General features: G+C 35.5%; 4 protein-coding genes across 7 annotated transcripts; 3 read left to right on the forward strand and 1 right to left on the reverse strand.

The window, feature by feature from the left end:
* Positions 1-820: 820 nt before the first annotated feature.
* Positions 821-6,134, forward strand: LOC113708651 (peptide chain release factor PrfB1, chloroplastic). 2 transcript variants are annotated; one of them, XM_027231201.2, is made up of 7 exons: positions 822-1,224; positions 1,503-1,571; positions 2,493-2,713; positions 3,389-3,592; positions 4,412-4,627; positions 4,770-4,953; positions 5,449-6,134. In XM_027231201.2, exons 1-7 carry the CDS (start codon positions 969-971, stop codon positions 5,748-5,750), a joined length of 1,452 nt encoding a protein of 483 aa, XP_027087002.1. In that variant the 5' UTR covers positions 822-968; the 3' UTR covers positions 5,751-6,134. The 2 variants fall into 2 exon arrangements, with proteins under 2 accessions (XP_027087003.1, XP_027087002.1); XM_027231202.2 differs by lacking the exon at positions 1,503-1,571 and having other exon boundaries at positions 821-1,224.
* Positions 6,135-6,285: 151 nt separating this feature from the next.
* LOC113708652 (uncharacterized) lies at positions 6,286-13,071 on the reverse strand. 3 transcript variants are annotated; one of them, XM_027231203.2, is made up of 12 exons: positions 12,816-13,071; positions 12,649-12,704; positions 12,473-12,506; positions 11,638-11,736; positions 11,350-11,498; positions 10,831-10,869; positions 10,603-10,695; positions 10,051-10,149; positions 8,114-8,215; positions 7,422-7,505; positions 7,175-7,240; positions 6,286-6,616 (listed from the first exon to the last, which is right to left on the reverse strand). In XM_027231203.2, the coding sequence occupies exons 1-12, from the start codon at positions 13,054-13,056 to the stop codon at positions 6,533-6,535; spliced, it is 1,146 nt and encodes a 381-aa protein (XP_027087004.2). In that variant the 5' UTR covers positions 13,057-13,071; the 3' UTR covers positions 6,286-6,532. The 3 variants fall into 3 exon arrangements, with proteins under 3 accessions (XP_027087004.2, XP_071920826.1, XP_071920827.1); XM_072064725.1 differs by lacking the exon at positions 10,603-10,695; XM_072064726.1 differs by lacking the exons at positions 6,286-6,616; positions 7,175-7,240 and having other exon boundaries at positions 7,423-7,532.
* Positions 13,072-13,850: 779 nt separating this feature from the next.
* LOC113707633 (acyl carrier protein 2, mitochondrial) lies at positions 13,851-16,474 on the forward strand. Its single transcript, XM_027229897.2, has 2 exons — positions 13,851-14,202; positions 16,032-16,474. The coding sequence occupies exons 1-2, from the start codon at positions 13,981-13,983 to the stop codon at positions 16,206-16,208; spliced, it is 399 nt and encodes a 132-aa protein (XP_027085698.2). The 5' UTR covers positions 13,851-13,980; the 3' UTR covers positions 16,209-16,474.
* Positions 16,475-18,194: 1,720 nt separating this feature from the next.
* LOC140014046 (calreticulin-3-like) lies at positions 18,195-24,463 on the forward strand. The gene is made up of 14 exons (XM_072064353.1): positions 18,195-18,353; positions 18,798-18,905; positions 20,194-20,386; positions 21,052-21,310; positions 21,683-21,739; positions 21,837-21,884; positions 22,382-22,468; positions 22,553-22,610; positions 22,733-22,800; positions 22,962-23,054; positions 23,148-23,204; positions 23,293-23,385; positions 23,877-23,906; positions 24,168-24,463. The coding sequence occupies exons 1-14, from the start codon at positions 18,227-18,229 to the stop codon at positions 24,177-24,179; spliced, it is 1,290 nt and encodes a 429-aa protein (XP_071920454.1). The 5' UTR covers positions 18,195-18,226; the 3' UTR covers positions 24,180-24,463.
* The last annotated feature ends 761 nt before the right edge of the window (positions 24,464-25,224 follow it).

Raw genomic sequence — 25,224 nt, forward strand, 5'->3', positions numbered from 1 at the left:
CCCTCCATTTTCATTTTTCTCTCTTATTCTAACAAAATTACATATTGCCCCCCTAATCTAATCTTCTCTCAGATTGCTATCTTCAGGACTTCAACTATCAGTTGCCTTGATTAGGTCCCCTATCTTTTTGTGTTTTTTTTTTCTTTGGCTAGGTGGTTATTTCATTCTTTATATCTATGTGAAGCTCTTTCAATATTCTTATTTATTCTTGCAAGAGGCATTCATCAATTTAAAGAGTTTGTTTAATGTTTATAGAAGGCTATCATGTTTATTGTATTATAAAGAAATGAGGCATAGATACCATCCTTATACATTAGCCACAATTATTTTAATTTATAATACTTTTTATGAAAATTGTGATGAAGTAAAAATAAGTTCAACATGTGTGTGTGTGTGTGTGTGAGGGAGTCAAAATGAATTGATTTAACTTTGATTATCCATTGTCTTATAACCATAAGTAAGCGAGGCAGATGTAATTAATTTTTATTAATAATTGACGAATAATGCACAAAATTAGTGTGTTTGAATAGCAATTTTTTTCAATACTATTTTACTTATATCATAATTATAATTTTTAATTAACTTTTATCTTTCCAACAATTTTTTTACTTCGTATACATTACATCACAAAAAATATTATAATTCTTCTGTTCAAAAAATACTATTGTAATTTATCAAATAATCTCATATTCCAAATGATGGAGAGGCAACATGGGAATTTTTCAATTTGGGGTAAATTATATTTTCCCCTTCCTTTTAGCATTACGATATTCATTTTCTTGCCTCATTCTTAATCTTATTTCTATTTTCTTTTCTTCATATTTTTTTCTTATTATTTTCTTAGATAACGTTTGCTCCTGTTCATCAAGAAGGATAAACGCTTCCCCTGTAGCTTGGAAAGCAATTTGCTGGGGCTGTTGCTTTTGGGAATTTGCTGTCACTTCTCCCACTCCTCCTTGTGAGCGTAAATGGAGGGAGTAATGCTGCAGAGCTTCATAATTCATCCAACAACACTGTCAGTTACGTCATTCAAGCCCACTAAGCTACTTCTATCACCAAGAAGATTACCATCAATATCTCTCACTTTTAACCAAGAAAGCCCCATTTTCTCCTTGCATCACCATCGTTATACCCCTTTTCTATCCCCTCCTTCTTATACTACTTCTACTTATTGTCTATTATCCATTGGTTCCTCTGCCACTCACTCTCCTGCTTTTCTTTCTGGTAAGTAGTGAAGTAGTAACTTTTTTTCTTGTTGTTAGAGTATAAAGTTGCAAACTTTTTTGTAGCTTTTTGCGTATTTATTGTCGGGTTTTTTCTGTTCCTGCGATTAACTCATGTTTTCTTGTTTGTTGGGTTTCTTCTGTTTTGGTATTTAATTTGATGGTAGCTCTGTTTTGTTCATTGATGTTCAAATTTTGCTTCCTTGCTAATTTGATTGCTGTGATTTTTGAATAATATTTTGCTTGCTTTTTGGTGGTGGTTTGTGTGTTCAAATGAAGGCAGTAAAGTCTTGCTTGCCGCACCTGAGGTGGGAGTTAGTACTGAAACAAGTGAATGGGCAATGCCAGGTAGGCTTTTTTCAACTTGGCACCATATATTTCCCTGATAATGCCTATTGATAACAATTTTTTTCTCAGAACTATTGATAGCAATTTAGATAATAATTATTTTGTGAACATTTGATGAATACAAAAATCATTCTTTCATGTTTTTAAGATTTCGGTGGTTGGCATCTAACTGAATTCTGAACATTTCTATAGGTTGTCTGGTTAGTGTCTCTTAGTAACAATCGAATTGAGGTTGCAATCATGTAATGTCTTTTAAAAATCTTTTTTCCTGGTCTTCTATGAAGTTTGCAGTCATTGTGCAATGGCCTAATTTGGCAATGCGTGTGAAGGTTATGAGAATAGTTATCTTGTATGTCAACATTTGGCATGAAAGAATTCTAAATTTTCATTAGATTCAAGAAAAATAATTCAAGCTAACCATGTTACTGTGATTGAGCAGTTACTAATGCTAAGGTAACTGTAGCACTTAAAAAACTGTGAATTGACATACTTGGTTATATCAGAGGATAGGTATTATATAGGGCATATTTGTGCCATTGAGTTAATGCTCAGTGGAAGTGAATTCATGAGTTATAACTGAGAGCTTGATTCTCAGACGGAACAGCTGATGAATCTCTTGGAGCTTATTTGAACATAATAAGGAGAAGAAATTGCTAAGACCTGCGATAATCCTGTAGCTAGTTTCTGTGAGAGTATATCGGACTTTAACCAACTTATGGATGCTATAAGAATGCTTTGCATTCCCAGGACCCTAACCATAAGAATGGTATTTTTCATGCCAACAAGATGTTATGGGGTGTTCTACCACTTTCTCCTCATCGTGTGCTCATGATCTCATATTGAAGTATATAATGAAGAGAATACATAGTGTACATGTCTAGTGCTTACTCTGTTTTAATAGCTCTGGTACTCTTAAAACAGATTTCTATACTCTGAGGAGGAATGTAGAGGTTACATCAGAGCGTGTAGAAGAAATTAGGGCTGCTGCTGGTCTTAAGCAACTAGAGGAAGATCTTGCAAAATTGGAGGATGCTGCCGTAGATAGCTCTCTTTGGGATGATCGTGCTAAAGCTCAGGAAATACTTCAGGATCTGACAGATGTCAGAGACAGAATGAAGCTTCTCAATGACTTTAAAGCACGGGTGAGGCTTGTGTCTATTATAACTGTGGAACTATTTTGTTCCATAATTTGCTTCAATTATGCCCTTTTTTTCTAATCGGACACAAGATCAACGAATAACAGCCCATATACTGATCAGCTGCTTGCAGAATTTCCTAAAGATATACTAGATAATATTTTTTCAGGCAGTAAGTTCAAAGAGATCTGACAAAGAGAGGTTCTCTGGGATTAAAGACACAAAAGAAAAGAAAAGAATGATGATAGAAGATCAATTTTTGCAGAATGTACACTTTGAGGCAGTATAACATCTTTCTTTTTCTTTCTAGCAAAAGTGGTAAATTTTAGGAGAGAAGGTTGAATGCCCTAAATCTAGTTTCTTTACAAGTTTCATTAGTATTTCTGACTTTATTCTTTCAAAATTACTTGGTGACTCTAATTGATGCGTGTTGATCATTGAGAAATAACAACTCTGGAAAGCTTAGGAGAATTCAGGACATTGTAATTTCATTGTTCATAAACCATGAGTTCATTGATTGTTCCTTTAGATGTGCTTCATGTCTACATTTTCCATGATATTGTTTTGTTGCTGAATATTTAATTGGTTTGCTCTAAACATCTGTTACTCTGAATTTGGGTGAATGAATGTGGGCTAGTTTCAGAAATTACAAAGTACTCATGTGTTATAGGCTGAATGCAGATTGAAGATGCAGAAACAATAGTAAAGCTTACTGAGGAGATGGACTCCATTGATACAGGCCTTCTGGAGGAGGCTGTTAGTATTATTAAGGACTTGAACAAGGCATTGGACCATTTTGAGTTTACACAACTTCTATCTGGCCCATACGACAAAGAAGGTGCTGTTATTAATATTACAGCCGGTGCAGGGGGTACTGATGCACAGGTAATTTTAGTTCTAAATACTTTCCGGAGCTGATTTTCAGCATAGTTTCCTTTTATCTTCTGCCAAGGCTCATTTGCTTCTATTTGGGAAAACAGTTTTCAAAAATTGTTTTCTGCAAGCAGTTATACCGAATAAAGACAATAGGATATGCATCTGGTCAAGTGGACTGTTGACTTAACTTATTTGAAGCCATTGCTAAAGTTAATCAAAATTCAAAGCATGTTTGTATATCTTTGTCCCTGAAACTTATTTATGATTAATTAGCTTATAAATTTGAGGCAAGTATATTTGATCAGAAGTTAGAAATACATATACAGCAAATTGAGTGGCTTGACACAAAATCTATTTAAATTTCCCTGCTAGTGATTTTCCAGCAATATGCACTATTGGTGTGTAATTCACATATTCTCAAATTTCAAATCATGCATCGGGAATCAGTATCTTTGGCCACATCCTGATTCAAAGGATTCGAATTAACTACAAAATGTTGATAGTTTCCCACAAGCACTAACGTTAAGATTATCCATCTTTTTCTTCACGCTTAAACTGCAAATGTTGGAGAGATGAAGATATCTAGCACCAACAACCACATTGCAAGAACTCTTCTTTTCTGTTATCTTCCTACTGGTTGCATTTTCTGTACACGATACTTTCCATGCATATGATATTGACCATCACCTTTCCAAGACACCCTCATGCACAATATAGGCTAATATGGGTATATTTTTGATGGTCAACTATGTACTATTGTAGAGTTGGTATAATCTCTGTCTGATTTTCCTGTTTCATGTAAAATTCTTTTGATAAACTCCAGTGCAGGATTGGGCTGACATGCTTCTTAGGATGTATGTAAGATGGGCTGAGAAGCAAAAGTACAAAACAAAAGTGGTTGAGAAATCACTTGGAGATGAAGCTGGAATTAAATCGGCTACAATTGAAGTTGAAGGCCGATATGCCTACGGGTACTTGTCTGGGGAAAAAGGCACCCATCGCATTGTGAGACAGTCACCTTTTAATGCCAAAGGCCTTCGGCAGGTAACCTTATAATTTTTTCCCTGTTTTATCTCCTTAATCTGTCTCACACACACATACACCCCACAGACTCGCACACGGTTTCCAGTATTTTAAATACAAAAACAAAGATGAATAGATACATTAAACTCTAAATTTCTTGTAGACAAGCTTCTCAGGTATTGAAGTCATGCCTCTTATACCTGAGTCAATGGATGTTGAAATACCAGAAGAAGACTTGGAAATCACTTTCTCCAGGGCTGGTGGGAAAGGAGGCCAGAATGTTAACAAGGTCGAAACTGCAGTTCGCATTACTCATATCCCCACTGGTGTAACTGTTCGTTGCACAGGTTTGTCTCACCAGCTGTTTTCCCTTCAAGTTTTGAAGTGTATCTTAAACATGCCTGAGCACAGAGGTTGATTTGAACTCCCCTTTTTGTTTCATTGACTTCGATCTTTCTGTTTATATCAAGTAGGGACTCTTGTGTTGACATTATAATTAGTCACATGATCTCAGCTCCAACATAGGTCTTAGCTCAAGCATCAGCTAAGGCAGAGTCGCAGAATAGGTCTCCTAGATGAGTGCAGACCGTTTTTGAGTTCGTAGAATATGCCAGTGCTAGTAATTACTAGATTGTAACTGCTATTAGTATTTCATGTTCCAAATTAAGTTGGCCGGACAACCCACCTAAACTTGTTCTTGAGCTATATTGCTAAGCTTTACAAGATTCTCGAAGCTTGATGTAGTTTATTTCTTGATTATTTGCATCTTTTTGTTATTTATCCCTTTTTGACTAGTTGCATTGCAATTTTTCTCACGGACTGTACATGTTCTCACATTACAGAAGAGAGAACCCAGCTTGCAAACAAGATCAAGGCTCTAGGCCGGCTGAAAGCTAAACTGTTGGTGATAGCTGAGGAACAAAGGGCATCTGAGATCAAGCAAATTAGGGGGGATGCAGTGAAGGCTGAATGGGGTCAACAAATACGGAACTACGTATTCCATCCATACAAATTGGTAAAAGATGTGCGTACAGGATATGAAACCTCTGACATTACTTCTGTTATGGATGGGGAATTGGATCTCTTCATCAAATCTTACCTCAAGTACAAGTACAGCACATCGGTCTCGAATAATCAAGAGTAATTCTTGAATGCATGATCAATTCGATAGTTGTATATGTTGTCTTTTAAGGTAAAGGAAACTTAAGGGTACTTAGTTGGCTAGAAAAACTTGCAATTACTATTTTGTAGCTAGTGAAAATATTATTGTGGTACAGCGTTATGCTCCCTAGCCTATCCTTAGATCAGCTGCCTGACTAGTTCCATTAAACAACTTCTTGCTTATATTTTTGGATCCAAAAAGGGAAATCTACAGGATTAATTTAGCTGGCCAGGAACTCCTAGGTGGTTAATGTGCAAAACAACGAGGCATCATGCAACAAAGCATGAATCTCCTTTGTCATCACTGAGTCCTGTACTTCATCCTTTCATCAATAGAATAAGTGTAGAGTTGCAGTTACACTTTTCATTTCGGCAGAGACGGCATTACATCCAGATTTGAGTACTTCTATTGTTATTCCCTTCAATCAGCTTACTTCAATACCATTTTCAACACTTGAAAGAGCTTACTTTATAGGTGATAAAAGAAGATAAACAAGCTCAGAGACTGAAAGATGGAATTTGGCAAAATTTCCTGTTACATTTCTCCACTACAAAGTATATTAATGATTCTAAACCATTGTACAATAAGGCTTTAACTTTGAGAGAGAGAGAGAGAGAGAGAGAGAACAATGTGGGTTCATCATGTGGACAATATGGAAGTTTCAAAAAACAGAGCGCATGGCTTCTGGTGCTGCAGATGCAACCAGGCGATCCATGGTGGGGAAGACTTGTTTCTTTGATTCGTCAGTCTAAGCCTTCATTTGATTATTCCTTCTTTTTACCAAAAAGCAAAGCCAAAGAGTATGTATCACCCTGCTTTGCTGCAGCTTCTACCCGTCTTGCACCAACCTAGTGCCATTCACACCATAAAAAGCAAATTTGAGATAGGACAAAAGTGCCAGTGAAAAATCGATATGCAAGTCTAAAACCTCAAATTAAAAGGACAACCATATACCATGCTACAAGTCTAAAATCCAATAACAATTAATGTTGGAACTTTCATCACCTTATTCTAGAGAAAAATTTAATGCAATATATGATCCTAGAATGTTTAATTGTACACAATGCAAGATAGCATGAAAAACCAATGTTCTGGCAATGGTCAGTCAAGATAAATTAGACCACAAAGCTTTTCATAATGCTTTCCATGGACAACAACGTAACTCTAAAAGATTTTCTGGGCAACTATGTGGCAACATCATATCTTGAAACCTCAAAAGATTAGTCACTCTTACTACCCTAAGATCAGTACATAATTGTGTGTTTAACGAAGGATCAGATGTCTGTATTACTTGTGAAATTCATCATCAACACTTTGTGCTTTGGCAATTTTTAAACTGAAAAACCAGTCTACTGCAATTCGGACCTCAAATATGCAAATATTCTGCAATCAAGAGTAGAAGATACCTTATCCATAAGCCAAAATCCAATAGTGGGCACATACTGCACCAAATACATAACAGCAAGCACAGGCTGCAAAAGCAACTTAGAATTAGAATGCAATTCCTACTTTTTGTATAACAAGATTGCTAGAGATGGTAAATGACAACAAACCTAAACAAAATGAAGAAAACTCCGGCTTAACAATGTTTCACCACAGAACCAAACTAATAGTATTACTGCATAAGCAATGCAAATTGATTTACAGGATTACCTGATATGATATCCAAGCTTCCTTTAAACCATGGCTTGCAGCAATAGTAGTCAGCTCAGCACACCTCTCTGATGACACACGTCGCTGATGGAGATGAAGTGAACATTAAAACTGAACAGCATAAAAGGATAAAATGGTAATCTCTTACTTCTAAATATCTATAGACCACCAAACCAATTGGCTACAAACACATTCACAGTGCACAGCAACCAATAACTTACTAAAGGTAAAATGAAAAAATATTTTATCAGTTATTGGAAAACTTGGAAATAAATGCACACAGATTCATGCAGCTCATGATGAAACTATAAGTACATCCAACATTGCAATGCTTCAACTCCACACAAACTTTCAATGTGACTGGCAACTAGAGTCTGTTGGATGGTCTGTAACTGAGGCATGAGAAGTATGACAGATAGTTTAGACATTGCTCTATCAAGGTTACAGGTCAAAAAGGAAAGAAATTTGCATGCGCCTGAACACTTGTATTCAACTCTACCAATAAAATCATAGAATGATCAATAGCTCCTCTGGTTTTTAACCAAAAAAGGCATCACAGTGATTCTAGAGATAGAAGGCAGGTGCATTGGGCTTGAAATAAGAGACATTTCAGTTATATAACAGCAGCAACAACAACAACAAATAAAGAGTGCCGGATAAATATCTGTCTGTCCTGGAACGGAGATACTCACCTCAGCAGGCAACTTTGTTGATGAGGTGCTTGCCTCTGGAGTACTTGATGTTTTTATGGGCCCTGGACAAACAACAGTGACCTTGATTCCTTTTCGATAAAGCTGAAAAAAGAGAAGAATAATATGAATACAAACAAAGATGCTGAATGACAACATAAAAACTGAAGAGCAACACAAAGTACAAGAAGAAAAAGAATAAAACACGAGAAAGACCATGAAGATGCAGATGATGGAGAAGATGGTGCTGATGATTCCAGTAAGATAAGATGGAAATGGTAATTACCATAGATTCCCAATAGACTTCTCACACTATTGATACAACTCATTTATAAATTGGAAATGCTATGAAATATGCTAAAGATGCATTCCCACAGACATCTTAAATAGCAAGCTGTCCAAGTAAATCAACACATAAATACTGTCTAATGACATTTATAAACTTGAGATACTAAATTTTCTCTGTAGTTTAGTCATTTACTTCTTCCCAAAATTCCTTTGGATGTCCTTAGTCATTTTAGCCTTCCATTGTATTAGTAAGAATCTAAGGATGAAGTTTCTCTGGTGATTGTAATCAGTCTGAAAAACAATCACAAGTTAAACCTTATAGAATCCCTCAACAATGACCAAGCAATATACGACAAAACCCAGTATCTCAGAAGCAGAAAGTCAGACTTAACCTCAATTGCAAAGAGCACTGGGTATTTGAAATAATAGAACTCAACATGGATTCTCTGTTTTGGAAGAAATATGACCATTTCTACTAATCAACATTTTTTAGTCAGTGCAGTGGCATAGAAAGAATCTAATTTCAAGTGAAGCATGTCTTAATCTTTAAAAAAATATAGAATATCAACTTTCAAGTCCTACCAAACGAATTTGTCATATGGAATATCTTTTAAATGTGAGCTCCTCACTCAAATTTCTAGTTGAAATAAATGATTAAAAAAATCCAAAAAAACTGAAACATTATTTGTGTGTAATCAATGGAAGAAACTAAAATCACAAGAATACCAATTATACTACAAAGACATAATTACAAGTCAATATTGCTTGAGAATAGACTCATCTGTATGTGGATTAATACGTGATATAGACTTGTGTCCATTGACCTTCACTAACTCTTTTGAGATAACATACAGAAAATTTAATAGTAAGCTGTTGTTGGTTCTGTTACTTTCAGATGCTATACCATTTATAATCAGATTAAACAGATTGTATCATTAATAAACTTTCAAAATCTCAACCATTCAAATGTTTGATTTTAAGAGATATGTAGATTGCAAATTTTTCAGGAAAACATTAAGTTGCTCATATGATTCTGCTTCTTGAAATGAAAATAAAACATGATGCAGCTATTAACCTACTCCATCAATTTCAATGTGAATGAAAAGATTTGCAGAACAAGCTGGAGAAGAAAAATAAGAAAAAATCACCCTTCAAACAAAGAGGAAGTAAAGATTTCATTGTGCATGTTATTAGCCCCCACAAATGCAGTACATAAGAAAAAGTATGGTAATCCAACCATAAAATACACAAAACCAATGATCCGACAAGATAATAATGTAATCAAAACTGCACATCTCTAGAAAGACTGGAGATAATCACAACATAATTGAAGAAGTGTGTTCCAAGATGTAAGATTTGGTTTGACTTCTAAACAGTGCATTGATTCGGATTTTTCAGTTACCTTAATAATGCAAAACAGGCAGTGAAATCTGTATACACATTTAGTTCTGCTAAAGAACATTTATATGCTCCTACAGTGCAGCAAACTAACAGACAGCAACTGCAAAGAGGTACGCCCTGTTTTTCTTACATTCCCTATAACTACACATGCAGACGGAAACAGCTGAAACTAGCAAAAACATACTGCAAGGCTACATGAGGAGTATACAAAGCTGTTAATGCTTTTTTATGTGGATAACTGGTAGGCATACCTCAGATCTCAAGGAGTGAAAATACCCATTTACAGCAAATTTGGAAGCAGAATATACAGCCTGTCCGGGTGCAGGAGTCTTTCCTGCAGCACTGCTCATCTGCATACAAGAAGAAGTTGAAATATACATCAAAAATAATCAAAAGATACAGGTAATCCAGAACTTTTGATAATCTTGCCTGCCTTTATATACAGCATAGGAACATGTACGGCAGTATTTTGCATAGATAAGTCTTATCTCTATAGGTGTAGTAACATGTATGTATATGATCAAGTTATGTCTGTTCACAGATTATCATATATGCTTATGTATATATGGCCATATATATGTGTATTTATGTACATATACATGCATATATACATACAGCAATACATTCATATATACAATTATTTATACACAAATATGTGCTACATTTTGTGTGTCTACATATCTGTTTTGTATCTGTGTATACACCTCTCAATATACTTAATTATCTCTTGTACTCTGCAATGTGTAAAAGGAATTTAATTTCTTATCCACATGAATAGATACATAACATTCAATAATTCATACCACAACAAAGTGTCCCCTCCCACGCTTCAGCATGTAAGGTGCCAGCAACCGAGTAAGAGATATTGGTCCCAAGACATTTACATCAAATGTAGCCTACTAAGGAAGAACATTGTTAAATGAATGCTTTCTTCCAAAGTCAAAAAACCAACACCAGTACTTCAGAAGAAGTATGAGCGAAGATTTTAGTTATTAAAGGTTCGTTGCTGCACTTGTAGGTAAATATGATACCTTGAGACTTTGCTCCGTTACATCTAATGCTGTTGTTTTCTGCACAAAGAAGAATATTACAGGGGTTAAGGAACAGCCCAGCAACACCAATGGAAACCTCAAACTGGATGCAAGTTCTTATCTATTTGCAAATAAAAGCTTCAAAGAGATGACCCTTTCCAGAAGTAGGAGATCCACATTAAACAAAAATCGATTGAGAGATACATAAATATTATATATCAGCAAATTATGAAATGTCGATGGTTATTACTTTCTGCTTGTTGTCAGACACTACAGGCAAAGAATATCAGGTACGAACTGAATATGATCCTATTTTGCTTAAGTGAAACTCTTGCTTAGTATTCTTCCAAGTTGCAGCCTAGCACTACACCACTCTGCTATAAATCTTGAACTAATCTCAACATCAGCAACCTGCTTATGCATGTAAAATCTGTAAATAGAACAAAACCAACACTAGATATATTTCTCATTGTGAAAATGACATCATAAAAAGATAAATTCAAAAACAAAGGGACTCACTGGGCGTTCAAATGCTGCATTGTGGATCAAATAGTCCACACCGGCACCACTGAAAAGAGACTCAGCTTGCTGTACAGCCTCTCTAAGCTTGTCTTCCCCAGAAGTCAAATCCAAAGGTAATATCATCACTTCATCTGGTGCATGTTTTCCTGGTTTTACAGCCACCAAGAAATTAAAAGATGTATGTTTGACAAAAAAAAAAAAAGAAATTAAAAGATGTAAATGTAGCAACAAATTGACAAGTAAGCATGAAGCAGGTTTAACACAACTCGCAATATAACCACATACCAGCCAATTGTTTCTTGACACGCTCCAATTCAGCCTCATTCCGGGCTGAAATAATAAGTTTTGCCCCCAGACTTGCAAGTTGTTTAGCAAGGATTTCTCCTACAGTTTCCAAAGAACCAAGGAATGACATATACCAGACAAATAGATACATAAGCTGAGTGTAGGAATAAAAGGTAAACCATGAATCATGTGAAATCCGTAGTTCATTTCTTGTATCATAGTAATAAAATATTCCTGAATTCCAAAATTTCAAACAGCACAAAAAGCCCACAATGAACAGGTTTAATTTTGGACATCTGAATACATGCTTGCCATAACCAAGTTTAAAGAGAAAAGTCCTTTCCTAGAGTAATGCGTTGGTTACAATTGAAACACTTAATTTCAATGACACCATTATTTAGCCAGAAATATTCAAAAAACCAATAGTTTATTTGGTGGTTGGAAGACTATAGTGCCTGCAAGCATATTGTGCAACCGTTATGGTGGGAATGGCCAAAGTTTGAGTACTCCAAACTAGGATATGTCCATGCAATTGCCAAATCATATGTAAAAAGCATTATTCCTAACAAAAAATACGTAGGATTCTTCCTTACGAAAGTATACTTGCTTTCATCAAATAAAGCTATATCAGAGGCTATAATAATTTATCTACAGTCGAGATCTCAATGCCATTAAAAACATTGCATTTAGCAACAAATATAAAACATGCTTTTCAGCAAAATACCATTTTCAACGAAGTGGGATGCATGATTCTAATCAAATATTAATCTTCACGACATAAAACGAAAATAAGTTATCTAGGAAAAGTAAATGCAACTAAACTAACAGAACATACCAATTCCACGGCTGGCTCCAGTAATCCAAATGACCTATTTATGCCAAGAAAGTAAATTGACACAAGAAAACAACCAAAAAAAGAGTACTTTTTGTTATTATAAAAATCAGTTTCTACAAGCATAATCAACAAAGCTAATATATATTGAGATAAAGTAAAGGAAAATTTCAACATACCTTGTCTTCGATTTCTTCACGCTTTACGTGCCCTTTAGACAATAACGTGAAATCCCCTGATTAAAGAATAAAACAAGAACCCATCAAGCAAAAGGTCAATCGCAAATAAATGCACCGCAATATTACAAATTCCAGAATGAATTAGCGGGTATTTGTGAGACTAGTACCATCAGCTGTCCAGAATTTGTAGAACACCCCGATGAATGCAGCAATTAGCAGCAAGGCTATGCTAAGAATCAGCATATTATTCCTAGTATTCTTTATCAACTCACCCTCGAATTCCGACTGCCTTTTGTAATGGTTAGATATTTGGAGAGTTGAGAAGCTGAAGACAGGATTTTGGAGCTGGATTATTTTGTGTTCTTCGAGACTTCCGTCACTTCTTGACAGTTGCACTACTTTTACCATTCCAATCCTCAAATTTATTCTATTTATTAAACTTACCTCTTTTAAATAAAATACTATAGTGGTGCCACTAAAAGGAAGTAAAACAATTATAATACATGAATTGTATAATTCGGTTATGAAATGTGGTAGAAAAAAAATAATTTTTTTCATCGACAAGGACATGTAAATCTAATCTAATTATAGATATAGATAAAGCCAATTCACTTCTAACCATAAAAAAAAATAAGAGTGTTTGAAAACTGTAAGATAATTATTCATGAATTTTTTCTATAAATAACACACATATAAGACGGGTTATAATTAATTTGATACGAGAAATTCGGATGATTTCTTGATAGTTTTTATACTAGTAATTTTCATAATTGACTTACTTAATCTTTGTTCAGATCATTCTCCTTTTGTGCACTTTTCTTTTGAACCAGAGAATTATCATTTTGCTAAACAACACTAATAAAAATTGTAACAAATTTTCATTTTATACTAATTGATATGAGATTTGTAGATAGTGTGAGTAGAGGAAAAAAATAGATAAATATGGAGTAGAGTTGCTATCTTATGATATAATTAAATTCATTTTGAAGAATTATATATGTTTTTTGAACTCGCAGAATATCACTGAGATGGTAACCAATTGAGGGTTTTATTGAATTAATTTTGAAACATTGGGAACTGAAGTGCCACATTAGTAAAACTTTAGGAACCAAATCTGTAATTTTGCTTTTCATACACTGACGCAAGAGACTAGTACCTCATGCTGTTGAAGTTGTACATCAATCCCAATAAATCCAACCAAAACCCCAGGGGCATGCTCGGCCGTAAAGCAGCTCTCTCCCACATTTCAGCACAAGAGAAGAAGCCAGACTACAATACAGGCTTCTGGAAACCCCAAGCCGTCTTCTTCTTCTTCTTTTTTGACTTCGATCAATGGCGGCGAGGAACGCACTGCTAAAGTACCTGAGGGTGAATGTTCATCCAGTACAACCATTTCTCCAAAACCCTAGAACGGTCATTGGTGGCTCAATTTCTAATTTCCTAAGGCACCGTTGCTTCTCGGAGGAAGTTAGGGGCTCCTTCCTTGACAAGTCCGAGGTCACCGATCGCGTCGTCACCGTCGTCAAGAACTTCCAGAAAGTTGATCCTTCCAAGGTATTTCCTTTTTTTTTTTTGGAATATTAGTCGGTATGGAAATTTGGATTTTATTGGGGTTTTTGGTAATATGGTGTTTGAATATGCTGAAAAATGTTTGGTTTGGTATGAAATTGCTGTCTTGATATGTAAATGCTGTAGACGGAAGGGGATTAGTGTGGTAATTTCATTGTTGAGGCACTACTTTTTCTGGTGCTTAATCATGATTACAGGACTTGCATTTCATCAGGGAAAATCTGATTTTTGATAATAATTGTTCATTCGTGGAGAGGGGTGAACATATTTAGCAAATGATTATCGGGTACCAGTTGTAAAAGATTTCGGCTGTTTCAGTTTAGATTTTTAGGCGCTTCAGTGTTAATTTTTTGTTGACGCGGAAAATAATTTACCATTCATGCTCGTCGATTTGCAATAGCCTTGTACGATTAGTAGTCAAATATTTTTTTTTTGGTAATAATAGCCGTGTTGATTGGCAGTCAGTTGGAGTCAGCTTATTGATACTGAACTGTTTCTTTGGTGGTGTCTGTGGTATTAAGCAATTACATGGGGCTTAAGAAAGGCGAAAGCAATTGGACTTTCTTGGCGATCTTGGTTAAGGAGCCATTTTTTGTATATTATTCGATGTTTAAAACGTGTCAGTAGCCATTGAGCATTAGACAATGTAGCCGAGATTCTAACCATTGACAATTCCAGCCCATTTAAGTAAGGGTTACTAGATACTATCCTATAGAGGTTTTAATAAAACAAGAGAACACATCAAACTAGTATGTGAATAGATCCTTTTTAGTTACAGGTATGGTTATTCTATCCTTTTGCTTTTTGAGTTCGCTTTCTTTTCCCCCAGAAATAAGAACAAATTACAAACTTTGTGGCTGTTTTTTCATATCAATTTTTTATGTGGCTATTTTTTCAATTTTTTCATATCAATGTGCTTATAAATCTGAGGGATGGGCTTGGAAGGGGTATATTCTAGTTTCATATTCAAATGGACTTGGGCCTGTTAATACCATTGGAGGTTATTTATAAAATGAAGGGCATCTTTTACTGCAGGTTATTGAACAGTGTCTTAGAGTTCTGTGGAATCCTTTTGGCCTTTGATAGTGTAGAGTTTGTGCAAGTGATGTCAGGAGTAACAATAACATTGGCTTCTGCTTTTTGTATGCAAGGCCATCTATACTATTCTTTGAGTTTGCATCTGCCTTTTGTCTGCTAGGCCATCTTGTTGGCGATTTCTTTAACTACTTTGCTTGCAGATGTTGCTAATATTTGTTCCTGGCAAAGCATACATATAACTTAAGGAATGAATGTATGTTTGTAATCATTGCTTACCTTAATGTTTGAGAAAATCATACACAAGGCATAAATGACTTGGCTGTTATTGAGTTCCACCCATTTGGATTTAGTTTTTGGGTGATTTTTAGCTACATATGGAGTTGTTTCTCTCACAAAGCTTGTCTTTTAATAAAAAAGAAGATGATTTGGTACATGCAATGGCTTGGTTGACGACTGTTTTAACCTTACTGTCACAGGTTCCCTCTCCCTGCCTCTTTGCAGGTGCATGTCACCAGCCTGTTACACACTGACTTGAATAAGCATGCGTTACTGTGCGTGCTAAAGTTTTTTCTTTTCCCCTTTTTTTTTGGGGGTGTGTGTGTGTGTGTGAGAGAGAGAGAGAGAGAGAGGGGTACGAAAGTCATGCATTTTCTGGCCTTTTCCATTTATATGTCTTAGCATTTATGCTCGAAGGTATGCTAGTAAAATCATGAAATAGTTTGTCCCTCGCTACGCTGATTCTTCCAATTTTTTCCTCATTTTTGGATCTGTTTCAGGTTTCCCCAAGCGCTCATTTTCATAATGATCTTGGTTTAGATAGTCTTGATACTGTGGAGATTGTTATGGCTCTTGAAGAAGAGTTTGGATTTGAGATTCCAGACAATGAAGCTGACAAGATAAGCTCCATAAATCTCGCTGTGGACTTCATTGCATCTCATCCTCAAGCAAAATAGGGGAACATCAATCACTTCAATTATGATTTTGCCTCGAGAACTTGCACCATGAGGGGATAGTGTTCCAACGCCTATAACTTTTTATACCATCCATTTTGCTAGATCTCTATTCCATAATCTGCATTCTGGTTGAGAATTGTTCTCTGCTGAGATACTTCAGTTTTTTTGGCTTCAAGCTAGGTTATCAAAGCTGCAAATACAGTTAATAATTTGCATTCCTACTAAAACTTGTCATCTTTGTAATTCAATTGTTCATGTTCTACCCCTGCTACCGACTAATTGTTTTCTGTTCAATTAATATTTTGCTGAATGCGTTGCATTTATGGCCAGTATCTTGCTATCATTTCCTTGACAACCCTGAAGTACTCGAGTCTTTAGCTCTGTTAAGGTCGGTTGAAATAGCAGAACATTTAGCAGGGTAGATAAATGTTAACTGTTTAGGGCTTGAACGGCATTAAAAAGCAAGGACCTTGGGCTAATCAGGCATTGTTGAACATTGGGGAAATTGGCCCACTTCCATTTTGGATAAAAATCTAAATGTAAAACAAAAAGCCCCTACTTGGTATGATTTGGATTGGCTCGTTTGCGTCTTGACTTGGATTGTTCTCCTCTTTCTCCTTTTTTTTTTTTTTTAAAATGATTTGTGATAAGAAAATAAATTAATCTTTCTTACTGTCAGTGCTCCTTTTTTTTTTTTTTTTTTCAAAAGGATTTGTGTTAAGAAAATAAATTAATCTCTCTTAGTGTCAATGTATACATTCACAAGTCTGGATATATGTTACATTATTTCAATTTAAATTTAAATATCAAATTTTACATTTGTGACATAAATTTAAATTTGTTAGTATATACATTGATAGTATATAAAATGATTTGTCCCAAAAAAAAATGAAATTTAGATTTTTCATACGGTCGCATAGGACAATATGGTAAGACTTGTATTAATTAATTACAAATTTATTACCCCACAAAATTACTTTTAACGTAAAACTGTAAAAAAAAAAAAAAAAAGTGTAGAAACAAATGAAGTCAATGGGTCTTCCGAAGAGTTTTTCGTGTGTTCAGGGGCGAAGACTTTAGACTTTGACTGAGAAATGTGAAAACGACCCCGTTGCTGACTGCTATATTTCTACAAAGACCGCCCTGCTTAGAATAAACCCCCAATATTGGTCAGTATTACAAGAATACTTTCCAGCGCAGGCTTGTAGGCAAATGGGGTCTGCTCAACTCTAAAATTTTACTTTTGGACTGTCCTTTAAACTAGTCAAGTCATTTTCATTTTTCATTTTGAAGAAAAAAAAAAGAGGAGTCATTTTTACATTTACCTAAATATTAAGTATTATTTCTAAAAGTTATTAAAAAATTTTACTTAGGGACACTGCTGAGTTGCATCATTGTACAAAACATAATTTGGGATACAAAACAAAATGAAGAATTGCATCATTGTACAGTACAAAACATATTAAGCTTCTATGAGCATGAGTATGAGGTAAAATGGATTTAGAGAGTCAATTGTGTGTAGTTTTTAAGCTATACAATTATAATTTCATATAAATAAAGTATATTCAAATTTTTTTGCTGATCTATATATTTGTATACTGTGACAATTTTTTTGATGTTGTGTATATAAAATAAAAAAAAATAATTTTAAAAATATGTCGATGATACAAGTAAATAAAAATCATGCAAATAAAACACTATCCAAACAAACCAAATCATCCAATTAGCAACAATTTTAGTGCAATCTAAGCACGAAGGCACAAAACCACAAGCCTAAGCCTAAGGTGGAAAAATAAAAGGCCTAATGAGAATGTACTAGAAGCGCTGTGCAATTGGATGCAGCAACGTGCAAGTGAATTCTCATTGGAGGACAGGTCAATTCATTCAAAAAGTCCGATTCCACGAGGCTAATGTTGCAATTAACCCCAAAATCTCAGGCAAAGTTTCCACCCATTTTTCTATAATTAGACCCAACGGCCAACGCTCCAATACTACCACATTCCAACGATCCGAGGAACATGGCTGGATCAAGTCACGGCAACAGCTGTCTACTACTACTACTACTGTTAGCGTTTCTGCTGCTCCTGTGTAGCTCATTTTTCAGCACTTCACTTGCTGAAATCATTTTCGAGGAGAGATTTGAGGGTATGATTTTTTAAATTCTACTTCCATTTTCTTGTACCCTTCTCTAGTTTTCATGTGTAGAAGTACCAAGTGGCAGGAAAGTATGGAAAGAAGGGTTGATTTTCCCTGGAGCTCTGTCTGCTGGCAGCTCAGTTTCTTGAACTCAAAACTAGAAAAAGGGCTGAACTGTTTTGAATCCAGCAAAATGGCCTGATGGGGTGGCCATATGCTCTTTAATGCTAGTAGGGAATACCAAGCAAACCCTTTGTTTGGTTGTTGCTGTCGTTGTCGTTATAGGACAAAGTTTTTCATTTTCTTTTTTACTGTACTTCTTGAAATTTTGTGTTTTGAAGTTTTTGAAGTGGATTTTGTTTGCTGAATTTGAGATTATGGTTTTGTTCATAAAGTTGCATCTTTTATGTGCTTGGATTGGTTGATTCATGTGCTTCTTTTGGTTTGTGAAAGATGGGTGGCAGAGCAGGTGGGTCAAGTCTGATTGGAAAAAGAGTGAAGGGAAAGCAGGTTCTTTTAAGCACACTGCTGGAAAGTGGCCTGGTGATCCTGATGATAAAGGTTTATATCTGTCACTATTTGTATTCTTTACCTTAGTTAGATTCTTCTTCAGAAATATATCTGCGCTTGGACATTATATAATCTCCAGTAGAGAGTTTTCAACTTGTAGAGCTGAAATATTTTACCTGTTTCTTTCCGTACTCTTACTCTGATTGTTGTCTCCTCGGGAAGTAATAGCGCACTGCTGGAAAGTTGTCTCGTCTTCCTTCGAGTAGATCATTAAGCTGAAGGTCTAATCTGCAAAAATGGCATATATTTTTAACTAAGCACAGCTGAAGTTGTACGGTAGTGCTTATCTTGTTAGATATATTTCCGTATAATTGTGTCATATATGTGGCAAATGCAGCTTATATTCACAGCACAGCTTGCAAAAGTTCAATTCATACAATGTACATTTGCTGCATATCTTTTTTTAAACAAGAGGGCTTCATGTTTTTGTTTTTAGTCCTCCCTTGTGAATGTGGGTTGTCATTTTGCTCAAGCATTGCTCTCAGATATTCTTCCAATCCGTCAGAGATAGGAGAATACTTGGTTCAATTGTAGAGCTGGCCTTGCTGTTTCTGTCAAATGGTCTTACCAGGAGGTTGTGGCTAAGTTCCTTCTTTAGCAAGAAACAATCAGAAAAATGTGAAAAACTAACTCAAAAGAGAATATAGTTCTAAATTACTCTTGTCTTAAAAAGAGATTTTACAACATTTGGGGCTTGGACTTTCTTAAGATCCTTGTTGTAGTTTATTCATAAACCTCCTTCAATTTTTTTTCCTCTCTAAAATCTTTTTCTTAATTAGGTGAAGAAGAATGCCTATCTGTTTAAGTGCCTTTTTTAAGATTTTCTACATAACTATACAGAAAGGTTCGATAGAAAAGGGCTCAAATCTTCATAGAAAACTTGTAGGTGAAATAGAAGTAGCCTATACTTTTGTTGACATCATATCTTCTGTTTTATGGTGGAAAAGTTCTTCGTGTCATCATCCTATATTGTGTGTTTACTTCATAGTCATAGTTATTAAATTACTTAGTGGGGTTTGGATTGTTTTCTTTTGCCTAGATGACATGTTAAGTGAACCGTGTTTTCTCATTCTTGTTCCTCCAAAGTGAATGCATGGATGAAGAAAGAAGTCTTTTAAAATTTGGGATGAAAGTCAACCCTCTCATGGATTCACTATTAAGATTGAATTTCCCTCTCTTGTTTCTCATCTGAATGTAGTTTGGTACTTGACATGTGTTTAAGAGTGATGTGTTACTACGTTATTTGATCTCAGATAGTAAGAATTCTGAATTTTTTCAGGTATCCAGACATCTACTGATGCTAGACATTTTGCAATATCTGCAAAAATACCGGAATTTAGCAACAAAAACAGGACACTGGTTTTACAATATTCTATAAGGCTTGAGCAGGATATTGAATGTGGAGGAGGTTACATAAAGCTTCTTTCTGGATTTGTCAATCAGAAGAAATTTGGTGGTGACACTCCTTACAGGTCGAGTGTTTTTTTCCTTTTTTTTTCTTACATGTAGTTTGCCTTCCTTGTATTTTTATCTTTAGTATGATCTTCACTTAGATGGCATCCTGTTTTAGTTGCATCCTTTATTTTTCCCCATAGGAAAAGTACATGCATATCCTTGAAGTGTCATATTCGAGCTTCAGTTTTTAATTATTCATGTGTTTGTGCACTCTTGCATTGTGGCTCATTCTAGGGGTATGTTGTGGTCCTTTATTATTCAATTGCATCTTAATTTGAACATGTAAGTAATGCTGGTTTTGTAATGGATGAAAATGAAATAAATGTCTGTTAGCAATACCTTAGTGATGCTCTGTATGTTATGTAAACTAATTAACTATAGTGATTGATCTGTCATATCTAACTTGTTGTGAGGAAAGCTTGAATGATGTATTGTCCAACAATTACTTCATCTGTGCATTGGGTTTAAGGGTGGTCTTTTTTTCTTTCTTACCTACCTTTTGTATGCTGCTAGACTTCTTAACTGGTTATACTCTTAATCACCAATTATGTACTTTGGATGTTTTTTGAACCTTTTGCTCTCATAAGGCATGTACTGCTATTCTCGGTGTCCTTCGTTTAATCTTTTGTCTGGACAATGCTCATATATGCTTTTTAAAATCAATTCAATGTTTGTCTTGCAGTGTAATGTTTGGACCAGATTTATGTGGCACACAGACTAAGAAACTTCATGTTATATACTCCTATCAAGGGCAGAATTACCCCATCAAGAAGGACTTGCAATGTGAAACAGACAAGTTTACCCACTTCTATACATTCATTCTTAGGCCTGATGCAACATATAGCGTTCTGATTGATGGTAGAGAAAGAGATTCAGGGAGCTTGTATACTGACTGGGATATCCTTCCTCCTCGGAAAATCAAGGCTGTGAACGCAAAAAAGGTTCGTTTCAGTGCCAAAAAAAAAACTTCTGAAATTAATCAAAACTTCAATGTCTTTTTGGTTTAAAGATTTGTACTTTGTCTTTATGCCATTGCTTCAAAGTGAAAAGGGTCCACTTTTTAAGCATGCACATCAGAACTATTAACTTTCTGTTGGCTATTATTTTTAGTAAAATTGAAAATTTTTGGTTGCATTCCTGCCACAGGACAGATGAAATAGAGGTTCTCGTATCTGGTACCTCTTTTCATATGAGTTACAGATGCAGTATGGGTTCTGGTTGTTAGTACTCTCTCTTATGCAAGTGACAAATAGAATATAGGTTCTGGTAAATGGTAATCTTTCTTATGTGGAAACTTAATTTTATATTTGCAGCCTGCAGACTGGGATGATAGAGAATATATTGAAGATCCGAATGATGTGAAACCGAAGGTATTATGTTGCCACACAAATTCATTTATTTATCTATGTATCGTACTGCACATATAGTGTGTAAGCTAAGCACTTCTGAATTTTCTTGGCAATGCAGGGATATGACTCAATTCCCCGAGAAATTCCTGATCCTAATGCTGTAAAGGTAAGTTATGCTTTTTATCTTGCTTTGTCAACTAACCATGCTGTGTTCCATTAGAAGTGTCGCCCAGGTTGTTTTAGTGTTCTAGTTGGCTTCGTGCATTTTTCTTGATTTTTGTACTCTAAGTGTGTTATGGGCTCTTAAAAATAATTGTTCATGAAATAAATAGGCAGATTAAATTGTCTTCATCTCAATATCCAGATATTAAACTCTCCTTCTCTCTCTCCCCCCTCCCTTACCTCCGCGCCCCCTTTTTACACATGCTAAAATGCTAAGTTATGGTACTAACAATTTATTAAGTATTAAAGTAGTAATTTGAGTAGAAATATGTTGGACCATACTGAGGGATTAGTGTGAAGAGAAGAACAGAATCGTACTAGAGACTGTTTTCCAAAGACCACAACATAAGGGCAAGATTATACTTTCTCAGAGGGAGACAGAGAGAGAGATAGATAGAGATTTATGATTTTCAGGTTCTAAACTAATATTCTCTTCATCAGCCTGATCATTGGGATGAAGAGGAAGATGGCATATGGAAACCGCCGAAGATACCTAATCCAGCATATAAGGGACCATGGAAGCGTAAGGTATGTCAGGAGCTACCTCATTCAGATGGTTTGAGTTTATTAATCGACGTATTTTCTCAGCAAGACTGCCTTTTCATGTTGCAGAAGATAAAGAATCCTAGCTACAAAGGGAAGTGGAAGATTCCTTGGATCGATAATCCAGGTACTGTATGAGTAGACTTGCTTTAATTCTCGGGTGCACTTGTGATGATTCACAAAAAAGCATTATATGACTTCAATCTTTTAGTATCTTATAGCATCTGATTACATACATCTTATGAACAGAATTTGAAGATGATCCTGACCTGTATGTGTTGAAGCCCATCAAATATGTGGGCATTGAAGTCTGGCAGGTAAAATGGTAGTTCAGTTCCTCTAGCATCATATTTCAAGCATTTTCCTTCTCATTCGATGTTTGGTTTTTAACATCAACATTGGACACTACAATCATTTTTTTAACAAATATAGGATAGTGATATCTTAGAAGCTTACTATGATTTGTGATCAATTGCAGGTTAAAGCTGGGTCTGTTTATGACAATATTTTGATATGTGATGATCCAGAATATGCAAAAGAAGTTGTGCAGGAAGTTTTGTCCAATAGGGAGGTGAGACTCTGTTCCTCCACTTATTGGCCAATCAGTGGCTGCATTTGTGTCTAGGTATTAGTATTTTACTGTATTGTTTTCTTAAAATTTCAGGTTGAGAAGGAGGCTTTTGAGGAAGCAGAAAAAATTAGGAAAGCGAAGGAAGAAGAGGTTGAGGCCTGACTCCTGATAGGTCTTCCTTCATTAGTTAAAAAAAAGAAAAACAATGTCTAAATTGTTTGTGACCTTGTTTATGCAGGAAGCTCAAAGAGCAAGAGAGGAAGGTGAAAGGAGGAGACGAGAAAGGGGTCATGATCGACGGAAAGATCGATACAGAGACAGATATAGAAGGGTTAGTAAACATTTTTTTTTATATTCTCAGAACTACTTACCAATGTCTGACATATCTTTTTTTGGTTAATACTATAATTTAGATTTATTCTATGAATGTATCTGTGGTAGACTCTTTCTATCAATTATGCTACCAGACATCTTATGGACTAAAATATGTTTTTGCTTTATCTTCTTCAAGCTACTACATTCCTTTCTTCTTTATGGATTCCATTGTTAATTAACTTGTTTTAGTTAGTAGAACCACACATTGATACTACATGGATTCCTAATAAGATACGTGCTCGAGATAAACTAACATAAATACGCACGCAGGCGCGCACGCACACACACACACAAACACATAAGAATGTGTATTACATTGCTTAGTCCTGGCAAAGTGTTTAATCAGCCAGTTATTGGATGTTGGAAATTAGGTTCCTTCCAAAAGTTCATTCTTTGTGTTTGTTTGTCAAATCTGATCTGTATAACTCCTGTATATCTGTTTTGCAGCATGATCGCCATGACTACGATGATTATCATGTAAGTTTGCATATCTCATCTTTTCTAAGGCTGAAATATGTAAATATTTCGATAAAACTTGCTAACATATAACAGAACTAGAGTGTTTTTGTCTGACAGTTGTTTCTGATTATTCTTCACTTTTTGTTAAAGATAAATTTTGCAAATATTATGTCCTTCGCATTTGAATCATAATCAGCTTCATTTTCATTTTTTTTTTTGTTTTGTTTGCAAGTTCTGGATTGTACAATTAACATTGCAAATCTCCATGCTGCTATGCAGGACGAACTGTGAGAAAGTGACATTTTGCTTTTCTTCTCTCGCGGCCTACAAATTGTCTCGTCTACTTTGGCCTTGTATTTTGATTTCCTGTTGTAACAGCTAGTGTAGGTGGATTTTGGACAAGCAATAGGCATTATTCATGTGCAGATTATGAAGCTCAAGTTAGTTGAGGGTAACTGGCAAGCTTGAGCAATTTTATGTTTACTTCTAAAGAAACTCCAGCGGCAGAACTGGAGTACTAGCTTTCCTCTGTGCTCTTATTGAATGGAATCATTTGCTTTTTGTTCGGATGAAAACTTCGTTTCTACCAAACAGAGAGAAAGGAAATGATCTTGGTTCAATGCATTTTCCCCCTAAGGTTGAAGGAGAAAACATTAAGAGATAAAAAATAAGAACGTAAAACAGTAAACCTAAACTGCATTTCTATACTAAGCTGGACATAAGCTAGGCTATGTTGAACTCCAGAAGGTTTCCTTGCCTACCCAGAACACGGTCCGATGAACCATTCGTTGTCTTCCCCACAAAGTGTTCTGCCCATTTTCGGAATGCTGTCAAGGAAAATACTACTACATCTGCGCAGCCCCAAAAGCAACTCCTCATGGGAATGAATGTGTTGGCTCCTCTCATGGCTGGCTTGTCCATGTTAAACCTTCCGGTGATCTCTTTTGCCTTTTCGACCCATTTCTCAACGACAAGACTGCTCCTCTACTTCCTAACAGTCACTACATTCTTATACCTGCTCTGGAGTCACTTCCTGACTGGTCTCGAGGTTCCTATCCATTTAAGGTTGTTTTATCTGCATCTCCATCAGCAAAGTTAGTACTGATGATAGCAACGCAGAAGAAGAAGAACAAACTTTTGTGAATGTTACATTATTTATGACAAGAATTTTGTTAACATTTCAATAAGCAGTCAGTGACGGAAAACCGTAAAAATGCCTAATACTGGCCAAATAGTATACAAGACTTGAAGCAATCTATTTTAAGCTCATCCTCTCTTGATACAGCCACCATAGAACCTAGAACAGAAAAATGATCCTCAGTTCTTTTGAGTGCTT

This window comes from Coffea arabica, chromosome 9c (assembly GCF_036785885.1).
Source record: "Coffea arabica cultivar ET-39 chromosome 9c, Coffea Arabica ET-39 HiFi, whole genome shotgun sequence".
In the NCBI taxonomy this organism is placed as follows: Eukaryota; Viridiplantae; Streptophyta; class Magnoliopsida; order Gentianales; family Rubiaceae; genus Coffea; species Coffea arabica.

Excerpts from the sequence above, each read along its gene's own strand:
- LOC113708651 (XM_027231201.2), top strand. The coding sequence starts at position 969 with ATGGAGGGAGTAATGCTGCAGAGCTTCATAATTCATCCAACAACACTG. Across the intron at positions 1,572-2,492 it reads AAGTGAATGGGCAATGCCAG|ATTTCTATACTCTGAGGAGG; the intron begins GTAGGCTTTTTT and ends CTCTTAAAACAG. Across the intron at positions 2,714-3,388 it reads TCAATGACTTTAAAGCACGG|ATTGAAGATGCAGAAACAAT; the intron begins GTGAGGCTTGTG and ends GGCTGAATGCAG.
- LOC113708652 (XM_027231203.2), bottom strand. The coding sequence starts at position 13,056 with ATGGTAAAAGTAGTGCAACTGTCAAGAAGTGACGGAAGTCTCGAAGAA. Across the intron at positions 8,216-10,050 it reads TTCACTCCTTGAGATCTGAG|CTTTATCGAAAAGGAATCAA; the intron begins GTATGCCTACCA and ends CTCTTTTTTCAG. Across the intron at positions 7,241-7,421 it reads AAGCTTGGATATCATATCAG|CCTGTGCTTGCTGTTATGTA; the intron begins GTAATCCTGTAA and ends TTGCTTTTGCAG.
- LOC113707633 (XM_027229897.2), top strand. The coding sequence starts at position 13,981 with ATGGCGGCGAGGAACGCACTGCTAAAGTACCTGAGGGTGAATGTTCAT. Across the intron at positions 14,203-16,031 it reads AGAAAGTTGATCCTTCCAAG|GTTTCCCCAAGCGCTCATTT; the intron begins GTATTTCCTTTT and ends GATCTGTTTCAG.
- LOC140014046 (XM_072064353.1), top strand. The coding sequence starts at position 18,227 with ATGGCTGGATCAAGTCACGGCAACAGCTGTCTACTACTACTACTACTG. Across the intron at positions 20,387-21,051 it reads GGTGGTGACACTCCTTACAG|TGTAATGTTTGGACCAGATT; the intron begins GTCGAGTGTTTT and ends TTTGTCTTGCAG. Across the intron at positions 22,469-22,552 it reads AGGGACCATGGAAGCGTAAG|AAGATAAAGAATCCTAGCTA; the intron begins GTATGTCAGGAG and ends TTCATGTTGCAG.